The sequence below is a fragment of the Vicia villosa genome, unplaced genomic scaffold (genome assembly GCF_029867415.1).
Source record: "Vicia villosa cultivar HV-30 ecotype Madison, WI unplaced genomic scaffold, Vvil1.0 ctg.000451F_1_1_3, whole genome shotgun sequence".
Taxonomy (NCBI): domain Eukaryota; kingdom Viridiplantae; phylum Streptophyta; class Magnoliopsida; order Fabales; family Fabaceae; genus Vicia; species Vicia villosa.
Window position 1 is genome coordinate 20,920 of NW_026705216.1, and position 12,802 is coordinate 33,721.

Genomic DNA, 12,802 nt, shown 5'->3' on the forward strand with positions numbered 1-12,802 from the left:
TTAAAGTCACACTTATTCAATCCCCCCCTTTCTAAGTGTTTTTCTATCCTTCAAAGGAGCCCAATAACACTTAAAATAAAATACTTACTAAATTAATATTCTAACTTAAACATTTAAATTGACTAAAATTATCTCCATAATCCTATCATTACCTACCCCTTGAAAATCAACATTGTCCTCAATGTTGTAGACATATAATTGAGATATGGAAACCAACATAAATACCATCAATATCAATACAGGCCATTGTTGAAGGAACTAATCATTTTCTCATAACTTTCTCATACATCTCAGTTGAGTTTGGGATCCAAACAACCCTAAGTGATGAACTTGGAGCCACTACATACAATTTCTATATTGACGGGCAACAAGATGGATGTGTAGAATAATAATCAACCCACATAACAACAAGATTAATTCCAACAACAGTTGGTGGAAATTGATGTATTATGTGATCATCATGGAACCAAACTTGTCTATCTCTTGGATTATTTCCTACACCATGGATTATCTTAGTGCTTCGCAAAGCAATGAATATGAGGTCATTAGAAAATAGTATAGCTTCATACACTTTAGATAATACCAATTGATAACTAGTGAATGTTGTTGAAAATAGTGCCCAGCTAATAATGGGAATGATGCTGCTAAGAGTCAAAGTACACCTCAAGGAACAACCCACTAGACATCTTTGCCCACGGATTCGTGTTATGTTTGCTAGATTCAACAGTGAATATTCCAAGCACAACAATGCAAAATATGGCTTATAGCTGAATAATAGAGAAAGGTTTTTCTCCTTCTATATTTAATGAACAATAATATGATCAGAATTGGATGTTCATGATTGTATCGTCTTCACAAATGTTGAGAAACCTTTAACGACATTGTAGAGTAAAGCTTTGGATAATTTAGAGTTAGCATCAACCAAACAGAACAAAAGAAAATCTTCAATGATCTTATCGATTGAATTGATAATATGCAAAGTGTGTTCAGTCAATTTTCCGCTATCACCAACACGACAATGTTGCAGAAGGTTCAGTCCAGGGTCAAAAACCAGAATGACGGTTAGTAGCAGATTTGTAAAAATCAGAATAAGCTTCTTGAGCTCAAACCCCATGAGGTGCATTAAATTGGACTTGATGAAAATGATATTTACAAATATTATTAAAGCCGAATACCTTGCGGAAATCATGGTTGTGGTTGTGAGTAGAGATTTGGGTCCAGTATATATATATATATATATATGATCAACTTTCCTAACTGCAGCATCTCTTGGTGAAGGTATGTGATGAACAAGCATATCAGTGAAACCTGAAACTGAACCAAAAACAGAGCTGCAAGCCAACCTTAGCAAAGGTCTGACATTCAGTCTATAGGAAGTGTTACTTAGGGTAACACCAAGTTCCGCAAGCGTTGTCTCCACACTCTTTTTATGCTCCCCAATCACTTGGCTATATATTTTGTAAAGTGGCTCCAACACAAACTCAACGAAAGATTGTTCTTCACCACCCAAAAGAGGTTTCTTTTTGAATGCTCTGGTATCGGAATTATAATAGTAGTCACCCCAAAGGTGGGAAGCAAATTTATTAGCTTCCAAGGGAGCTCCATGTAGCTTCCCATACAGTTTAGCAAATGATTGTAACGTAAATGACCATCCAGCAGTGCCACTTGCGAAACAAACATTTCCTACAACGGGATCTATAACTTGGACATCCCCGACACTGAGGAGGCAGCAAATATATGGTTATTAATGACTTCCAAAGTATGCCTCAATTTATGGTAAGCATCTTTTGGAGGCAGTTTAAGTTCAGTTATGAGCATGTCAACCTTATTCATTACAATAACAATAGGCAATCGCTCCTGAATTGCATGACGTATTGCCCTCTCTATGTTTACCATAACATCTTCGCCAACATTAACAACCAAAACAACACCATCAGCAAGCCTCAAAGAAGCAGTCATTTCATCCAAAAAATTAACATGACCCGGCGCATCCATAGTATTACACTAATAAGACTTAAAATTACTATCTTCCAACACCAGCGACATAGGAACAACTTCAATAGAAATCTTCCTCTCTTGTTCATCAACCCTAGTATCAGTATACCTCACATGCTTCTCACTTTGAGAATCAAAAGTTGACATATGATGAGTATGCTCCACAAGCATATCCATAAAAACCGTCTTCCCATGCTGCAAATGCCCCACCAACGCCACACTCCTCGCCAACGAAGGATTTGACATCAACCCTAGCACAAACTGCGACGAAATGTAAGTTGAAGAATCCTTAACACCCACTTCGAATTTCTTATTCTTCACTGGCTTAATAATAGATTGTTCTAGTGGCTGTTTATCTTCGTCCATAACCAGGGTTTCAACGTCCTCGCCATAAACTTCTTCAACGGTTGGGTAGTACTTTTTGTCCTCGGCTAAAACTACTTGATTTTCGAGCATGTCTACATCGGCGGAGGCGTCGGTTGTCAGCCATCCGTTTGAGGGACCTTCGTCGTCGAATTCGGCGGCTCCGTTAGAGTCTTCGGGGCCGATGTAGTTACTGAACTCGTCGTATAAGCTGTCATCTATGGTGAATAGTGGGAATGGATTGAGAGAGATGGAGTGTGAGTAGCACCGGAGAAGAGGTTTTGAGCGAGAAGGTTTTTTTTGAGAGGTTTTCTTTTTTTTAATCTTTTCTTAAAACAAAGACGAGAAACTTGCAATTGCTTTTGATATTTATGATTAATTGAGACAGAGGTTTTTGTTGGTTGGGGTTGTTGGTGATAATTATTGTAATAATATGAATAAGGAGATGATGAATAAGATGAGTATGGGTTAGGATTAGGTGGATGTGGTGAATACCCATGGTTTGGATACAAATTTGGTGATGAGGATCCAACATGAGTGTAATAAGGTGTAAAAAGTTCCCATGGAAAAAATGGAAATGAGGTTGTGGTAGGAGTTGTGAAAGAGGGGTTTGTAGGATAGATAGGAGGAATACTCCATGGATGATAGGAAGGTGTATGATAAGGGTAATCCATAGGAGAATTTGAGTACATGGATGAAAATACCAATTGATAGGAAGCTATCCTACCAAAACTATGAAATTAGAGTTTTCTACACTAAAGAGGAAGAACACTAAAGGCTAAGAGAGTTAAAATAAAAGATAAAGATAAACTTTGATTTCTTTGATTGATTCTTTCAATGTCTCATAGAGACTACATATATAATAGTGACAATGAATAATAAACCTAAAGGTCCAATTACAAAAGGAGCTAAATAACACTTAAAATAAAATACTTACTAAATTAATATTCTAACTTAAACATTTAAATTGACTAAAATTATCTCCATAATCCTATCACATTATTTGAACAATACAAGATTCATTGTTTGAACCTCTTTTGTAATGTCACACAGCTTTTGTGAGTTTTCAACACTTACTTTATGACAAGGATTTATTAGCATGATGGACAAGTATATTAGCATGATGGTTAAGTATCTAAAGACTACGGTTGCTCCTCAGGTAGCTATTATTCTCCAAGTTCTATAAATCCCTTTTTTAGACTCGGCACTCCGCACTTGGTTAGTCATTTGCTCCTCAGGTAGATTTTTGAACAAAACTGTTATCAGAAAAATACAATGTCAATTGTCAAACATTTCTTTTCAATTATGCTAGATAGTCATTCCCATTACTATATTTCATTGTTCAAATTATACATATGTTGGACCAGAGGTCCTATAACAGTATGAATAAGGATTGCCTCAATCTTGGTCCACTTTCCTTAACCATTTTTATGAGAGGGACTTATTTAAATAAATTATATAGCAATTAATATTGAAAATTATTCATCTAAGAAGTTTTCACGGAACAATATCACCACAATATCTTTTTTTAATTTAATCAACAAAATATTATAAATATTTATAATTAGCATAAACTCACAATTTTCACGGGACACTATCACTACAATATCTTTTTTATTTAAACAACAAAATATTATAAATATTTATAATCATCAGTGATATTTGTAAATGTTTATAGTTATTTGTCATATTTATAAATATTTATATTTATTAGACATATTAAATTTATCTGTTGGTAATTTGATACGAATGACTATTGCATTTCCATATTTTTTCTTACATAGCTATTATAAATAGATTCGTTTCATCTATATTATGTTTTATTAATCTTAAATTTACATTTCTCATTCGAATTTTAAAATTTTTTTTTTCGTTTATAATACATTATTCATCTTAAAATTTGATTTACCCGTGCGGACGCACAAGTCTTCTACTAATAAACTTAGGAATGCAATCCATAGATTTTATAAGGTTTACATTGCACCACATTAGCATATTATGAGAAAATTTAAAGAAATGTTGTTGTCACAAATTGATCATCGGATCAACAACTGACATCATTGTGATTTAATTAATAACACTTTTAATTGACCTATCTCACCTACTCTTTTATAATAGTTATATGTATAATGCTATTCTTACACCGAACACTTACGCTAAACACTGTTTACCGTATTTATACGGTGAACAGTGTTTTTTAAAATAAAGTAATAATATTTATTTTTATTTTTAAAATTAAGAACGACACTGTTCATGTACGGACGTGCATTAACCAACTTCATTACTGCATTAACCAAATTTTTACACTGCATTAACCAAGTTTGATGACTGCTAAAAATTATTTTTAATACCTGGATATTGCATTAACCAACTTCATTACTGCATTGACCAAGTTTTTACATTGCATTAACCGAATTTGATGACTACTGTAAAGTACTGTTCATAGGTGTAAGAATAGCATTACTCAAATTTGGTTAATGCAGTATAAAAATTTGATTAATGCATTAATGAAGTTGGTTAATGCAAAATCCAAATATTAAAAATAATCGAACTCGGTATTGTTGTCATTATCATGTTCTGCTATACTTTAAATCTATAGGATGCACACATTTTGAACTAGTGAACAATAACTAAAAAATATAATAAATTATGAAAAAAATGGCAATTAACAACAAATAGAAAAGCAACATGTAATTTTGTATAGAAATAAAAATAAAAATTTATTATACGGGGGTAAGGCCGGCACAAGCGTCTCATACTAGCACTTTCACTCTTAAAATTTTATATAAAATAGAGGGGGAGCGTGACCTTAAAAAGGACATATATAATTAAAATTTCAATTTAATTGTAAATATTTAAAAAGACAAATATATTATTATTATTATTATTATTATTATTATTATTATTATTATTATTATATAAATTTTATATATTAAAAAGCAAAAGAAGAGATACAACGAGGAGAGCGTGGCCTTAAAAAAAATCATAAAAATTAGATATTTTTAAAGTTACACATACCTAACTTGTGTATAACAATATTTTTTCTAATAACCATCGATGATGAGTTTCACCAACTGAAATATAAAAATCTAATATTAGAAAAACATACTTATTATGTATGTTCTCTTAGTTTAGTTGGTAGCATTAACAACTTCATATTATTTTTGTCTTCTTCAACTCCTATCATTCACAAAAATTGATTTTTAGTTTCATTTTAAAAGTTGATTTTAGACCTTTATACAAATCAAAACAACTGCAAACTATTGGGTATTTTTTAAGTATAATAAATATAAATAATAGTTAAATCAATAAATACAAATTGATATATAAATTAGATATTAATATTTAAAAGTTATATATTAATATAATTTATATAGTAGAAAGCACTATTGTAACAGTATAGCAGCCAATATGCTGTTAAGTTGAATTAAAATTGTCTACTCAATTTGAAAGAAAATTGCAATTTTTTTTGGCTTTATACCACCGGTTTAGTCCGGTTCGGGGGCGAGTTCTGGCATCAAGTGGTTCCATCCCCCTCCCGATCGCAGTTGCGGGGGATCGAACCAGAAAATTGCAATTTTAAGACATGCAAATCAAGTTGTTGCCGCTAATGACTTTTAAATGAGGGTCACCATCATAAGTGTATTTTCATATTCAATGCTATGTATATTTTTTATTATATAAAGGAGAGATTTAGCACCAACTAAACACACCGTTAGAAGGAAAGATCAATTAAACAAAGAAAGAAAACGTTTTTAAATCTGCTGCTCCTTTTTGTAATCACAAGTAAGCTTTTTTCCCCTTCATTTATTTTCATCACTTTACAAGCACGTTCACTCTCCTTTATTAATTAACAACTTTTTAAAATTAATAAATGTTGCTAATAGAAATTGAACCATAAATTACTAATTTACATTCATTTAGCTCAATAAACATATTTTAATTGAACTATTTCATCTATATCTAATAAGCTACTTTTAAAAACAGCTCTGTTTGGTAAGATATATTTTCGAGTTTATAGCTTATGTCTTATAAGCTCATATGATAATTTAGACTCGTTTGATAACGGTCTTTTCATCACGAGCTTATAACTTATTTTACTAGCTTATAACTTATTTTTCAGACGCTATTTCAAATAGCGTTTTAGCTTATGTCTTATAGCTTATTACTTTTTCTTCCTTTTTTATCCTTATTATTTCAATTAAAATTTATTTTTAACTCTTATAATTTATTTTAATTTAAAATAAAATAATTATATATTAAATATCTTTTATGTCATTTTACATTTATAAGTTAATTGAACCGCTAATTTTACCAAATACTTCAATGAACTTATAAACTATCAGTCTCAACCATCCGCTATAAGCTATAAGTTATCAGTCATCGGCCATCAGTCATAAGCTATAAGCTATCAGCTAGCTTATCAGTCAACTGCTATTTTTACCAAACAGATGCACGTTCATTCTCCTATATTTTAATTTAGCTCAATAACCATAAATTGCTAAAATCAATACAAGAAAGTTGGTCCCCTGCGACACAAATTAGCGACGTGGCTATCACGTCAGTAGTTGCGACGTGATTACCACGTCACAACGAACTTTTATATTAAAAAAATCAATCCAACGTTATTATCAGAGATGTCAGGGGTTGTTTTTTTAAAAAACATTTGCGACGTGGCTATCACGTCGCTACTTAAAAGTAAAAAACAAAAAAAATAAAAACTTTAACATTGTAGTTGGAGGGAAGTTTGAAATTTTTTGAATTTGGGTTGTGACGTTACTCCCACGTCGCAACATTTTACTGGGAAAGTAACTCTGCCACTTTTACAGATGTGGCAGAGTGTGTAATTATTATTATAAAAAAAATACAATTATACATGCGTTATTTAATTTTTAAAAAAAAAAAACATTTAAAGTAGGACCAACGTCGCTAATAAAGTCAATTTTACAGTCCCCCACACCTGCCACACCTGCTCTGCGTGCAGGGACATGTTCCCCATATAAATTTATTGCGACGTGGGAATCACGTCGTCACAACCTTCTGACGTGTTTTCCACGTCGCTACTGCTTTGCCATACGTGCTCTTGCGACATAGCAGCCCACGTCGTGACGTCGCTATTGTTTGATTGTGACGTGATTTTTAACATTGCGGCGTGGCTTCCACGTCGCTGTATAACATTTTTTTTTAGTGAGTATTCATCTTTTTAAAATGACAATCTATAAATAAAATAATTAACCGTTTGCTCGGATGTAATGTTTTCTGTTTAAATATGACCATCAATTCTGACAAAAAAAAAATGACAATCAATTTTATTTTTATTTTTGAAATTTTAACCATTTATTTTACATAGTTATTAAATGGGAGTTCATGATTTATGTAAATAAAATAAATATTTTGTATTTTTGTGGTCAAAGAAATATTTTAAATAGTTAAAAAATTATGTAAAATAAATTATTATAACATACATTTTTATTAATAAAATTGTTAATAGTATAATTTTAATTTATGTTACAAAAATATTCCTAAGTATTTATTTAAATAATAATGTTCATTTAAAAAGTATTATTCATCGTATAACCACTATAGTGAACAACACACATTTACTATAGTGTAAAAATGTATTCAAAAGAAAATAAATCTTGTGATTTTGACCAATTTTACTGAATTTTTCTCGTCAAAAAATAAAATTTCATAACTCTAATATATTATTCTTTAATGGAATGAAAAATCTTATCATTTTGGATATGTAACAGCCGCAATAAATTCCAATTTAACCAAAGGGAAAAGTAAAGCTGGCCAACAAAACAAATAAATTATTGAGATTTCAAAAAGTACTCAATCTTTTTCTTAATAATAATTATTTCATTTGTACTTTTTTTAAAATAAATATTTTTTTAAAATATCAATATAACATTTATTATTCTTTTCACTACCTATAATAAATAAAAGTATTTTAATAAATAATATTAATTTAATTATTAAAATAAATATATCTAATTATTTTTTTAAAATTTGCGCAAAACTCAAATAAAATATTTATTATGAGAAGGAGGGAGTAACTCCTAAATCAAAAAGAAGAAAAATAACTATATAGAGCCAACAAAATAACAAGGGACCAGACCCATAATTGGGACAAAACCCCATAACAAGAAACTACCTGTTATAAATGTTTTGTGTTTGTTGGGGGAAAATGTTCTGGCATGAGTAATGATATACATTTAACACTTCATCTTATCATTTCTATCACTTTACAAATATATTAAGTATACACCTCATTTGTGTATCCACCATCTTTAAAGTTTGAGCGATAAAAAGATATGAAAAGTTGTTGATATGATATATCATTACTCTATATGTTAATATTGGTAACACATGTATTACAGGAAAATATCTATAATGGAGAGTGTAGAAGGAAACAACATGGCAGTGACATTGACTTTCAATCATGATGCTAAGCTAACAAGAGAAGAAGAGAGACATGAAAATGTTGATGAAAACAATAGTGACAGACTTGCTATCACTCATTGCATTGGTGAAACAGATACTCATTTGGATGCACTCATTTCTCGCTATGCTCAGACTCTAACCAACTACAACTTGCGTAACTTAGGTAACTGCTTCATTTTTCTATTTAGCAATATACTGTTTCTATATCTAACTTCTACGTAATAATATTGTATTGAAGGGTACCCTACAAATCAAGACTTCAACTATGAGGCATTGGCACCGTTGCTTCAATTTCACTTGAATAATGCTGGAGATCCATTTCTTGGAAGCAGTTTCTCTCTAAACTCAATGAAATTTGAAGTTAGTGTGCTTGATTGGTTTGCTAAACTATGGGAAATTGAGAAGAATGAATACTGGGGATACGTCACTACTGGTGGAACCGAAGGCAATCTTCATGGAATTTTAGTAGGGTCAGTTTTTCTACCTACAACTTGCTAAAAAAAAGTGGAAAATAATATTGAAAAATAATATTAGTCACTAAATGAGATGTTTTTAACTCTTAACGACATAATTAATACAGGAGAGAGCAACTTCCGGATGGAATTCTATATACATCAGAAGATTCACATTATTCGATATACAAAATAGCAAAAATGTATAGAATGAAATGTTTGAAGGTTGGCTCTTTGATCTCTGGTGAAATTGATTGTGCTAAACTAGAGGCTTCTCTACTTGCCAATAAGGACAAACCAGCCATCATCAATCTAAACATAGGTATTCTCCTCTTGTCTAATTATGTTGTATTATTATTTTTTAATAGCAAAGGAAATAATCATATATAAAAATTAAAAATATAATAAAAATGTATAAATAAAAACAAAAACAAAAATTACCGGCAGTGTGCAAGAACTACAAGTCAAGACAAAAGCACATAAGAATAAAATAAATTAAAGAGCAAAAAACAACAAGCAAACCAACACCACACCAGACCAAACTGCAAAAGAAAAAAACAAGTCAACAAACCAACAAATCGATATATACTAAAGCCACAAGAGTAACAAGCCAACGAAGAGAGCATGCTAGAGGGAGGAAAATCTAACCACCTGTAAAAATTAAAGAAGCGCAGCTGATCATCTAAAATAACCTTAAATACCTAACCACTTGAGCGGGTCCTGCTCCGAGTGTAACAGTGAAATTGCTAAATCTAGAGCATGAGCATGAATCCACTTTCACCTCACATTAAAAATAGAAGGCATATAGTTATTAACCATCAACGTTTCTGAAAATATTTATTCCACAATTTCTAGAATGGTTTTACAAAATGTATGAAAAAAACTTAAATGATTACTTTTGTTGTAGGGACAACTTTGAAAGGAGGTATTGATGATCTTGATCTTGTAATACAAACACTTGATAAATGTGGATTTACAAATGATCAATTCTACATCCACTGTGATGGAGCTCTATATGGAATCATGTTACCCTTCATTAAACAAGTGAGTAAAATCACCTTACATAAACATATTCTTTTAATAAATTCATCTATCATGAGCACCAAAGATTTTTTCTAAAATATTGTTTTGGTGATTGGTTAGGCTCTAAGGATTAGCTTCAAGAAACCTATTGGCAGTGTAACTATTTCAGGTCACAAGTTTTTGGGATGTCCATCTCCTTGTGGTGTTTTGATAACTCGTTTGAAATACATTAATGCACTTTCAAGTGATGTTGACATCATTGCTTCAAGAGATGCCACAATTACAGGTAGTCGTTGTGGACATGCTCCAATCTTCCTTTGGTATGCTCTCAAAAAAATGGGTTTAACAAGACTTGAGAATGAAGTGCATGATTGCATATTCAAAGCACGTTACTTGCTAAATCAACTACGTGATGTTGGAATTGGTGCAATGTTAAATGAGTATAGCAACATAGTTGTCTTTGAGAGACCCTTAGATGATAATTTTACTCGTAGATGGAATTTGGCTAGCAATAAAAATATTTCACATGTGGTAGTGTTGAAGCATGTTACTATTGAAATGTTGGACACATTTGTTCGTGAATTTGTCCAAAAACGATCCATTTGGTATAAAGACGGACAACTTCAGCCTTTATGCATTGCAAACGATGTTGGTTCTAAAAATTGTGCTTGTGCGATACACAAAATATCAAGTAATTATTAGCTAAATTGTTTGTAATATTAATTAATTAATGATCTCAATTATTGGATCAGTAGTCACATCCATTTACTTATTCAACGTTTAATTTTAAATAACATATGTGTCAACTCTTTAACGCTCGGAACATTGCCAGCCCTAGTTGTGACAATTTTTCTATTCACTTTCTCTATTAGGCTTTACAGATTACACGTAAATAACAACAATCAACCTCTTTCTACAACATGAGAGAACTAGTCTATTTATGGACTACTAAACTAACTTAGACTACAAGCTAACATAAACAATTAGGCTAAAAAACATACCCAATTCGACATGCTAACAAACCTAGCATTATCAAATATTGCATACTAGAACACTCTTCGACTATAGCATGCAGGACTTGAACATCGCATGTGAACAAACTTCGACAAAATACTTAAACTCTGCCAAACAAAAAATTATTGCTAGAGTTCGATCTAAAATTCCACACATCAATTTTTTATCCTAAAAAATATTATCATTAAAAGACCTTAATGTGATGGAAAGTTCTTTATATCACGAATATTAACTATCATGAAAATTCACGAACAAACTAAAGTGGCGCAAGACTATGTAATTTGTACCTGGAATTTAATTTAATTTTTCCTTGATAATTTCTTTCCTGACCCCCCCTATGGAGTGACCCCCAGTGAAATTCCAAACTTGCCCCTACTTCGGAGATGTATCTCCGAAGTAATTTTTTTATAGATTTTTTCAGACTTCGGAAATGCATATCTGAAAACACCAATTTTTTGGTGTTTTTGGAGATGCATCTCCGAAATGCATGAAAATTCAAAATATACGTTGGTTTTAACAGTCAGGTATTATTTCGGAAGTACATTTCTGAAATAATCTGTTCATATACCATTTTCCCTCCTTCACTATTTCATCATTTTTATCAAAAACAAACCCAAACCATCTCCAAAACTTTCATCAATATCAATCCATTTTTCGTCTCAAAATCAAGTTTCAAACGGTTGGTCACGTTAAAGGGAGCATAGAAAGCTACAATTTGAGGTAAACATCACTCATTTTATCCCCTATTTCACTTCATTGTTGCTGATTCAAGAGATGAAAACTCCGTCAGTTCGGAAGTTCATTTCCAAAATAAGTCACCTAACAAATTTCGGAAATGTACTTCCGAAATAATGTCTGGCAGAATTAAAAAAACAGTTTTGACTATTTTAGCATATTTTTGCATATGTTAGGTATGGTGCATCCGGACAACATTGTTGCCGATGACGTAGTAGTTCCGGAAGATGTCAACGTTAATAACGAGCCAGTTAATGATGTTAAAGCCATGATCGATGCGGTGGATGTACGACAACAATTTACAAATGATAGTGTAGTAACCTGCCCTAAAAATTAAGATTTTAGAGTCACCACCTATTCTACCAGGGCGAATAGGAAACTCTACACAGTTAAGAGATTCTGGGTAAGATATTATATTCAGGTCAAGGGAAGGTGTTAGACACCCTTAACCTTTTCCTAAGGTTTTGAGTTAAAGCAAAGGTTTTATGGCTAAAATTATTAAGGTTAATAGCTAAAGAAATGAAAAGGGCGAAAAGTGAGATTTGGATGAATTGAGGTTTTGGGGAAGAGGACTCGCCTTGTTGCCAAGTGCCTACGTACCTCCTTATGGAAGATCAGAGTCTACGTAGTTCGAGGCAGGGTTGTACGCCTTAGATTTGACATGCAATTGTTTGAAGGTATTTTGAGTTACCTTATCGTAGTTTTGAAATTTATGGTTTGCAAGGTATTTTGAATTACGTTATCGAAGTGATGAAAATCCGTAGTTTGTGGTT

General features: G+C 31.8%; 1 protein-coding gene and 1 pseudogene across 1 annotated transcript; one reads left to right on the plus strand and one right to left on the minus strand.

Moving 5' to 3' along the window:
* Window positions 1-835: 835 nt before the first annotated feature.
* Window positions 836-2,531, minus strand: LOC131628413 (110 kDa U5 small nuclear ribonucleoprotein component CLO-like; annotated as a pseudogene).
* Window positions 2,532-8,656: 6,125 nt separating this feature from the next.
* Window positions 8,657-11,079, plus strand: LOC131628400 (serine decarboxylase 1-like). Its single transcript, XM_058899227.1, has 5 exons — window positions 8,657-8,968; window positions 9,044-9,275; window positions 9,386-9,579; window positions 10,165-10,301; window positions 10,401-11,079. The coding sequence occupies exons 1-5, from the start codon at window positions 8,731-8,733 to the stop codon at window positions 10,980-10,982; spliced, it is 1,383 nt and encodes a 460-aa protein (XP_058755210.1). The 5' UTR covers window positions 8,657-8,730; the 3' UTR covers window positions 10,983-11,079.
* The last annotated feature ends 1,723 nt before the right edge of the window (window positions 11,080-12,802 follow it).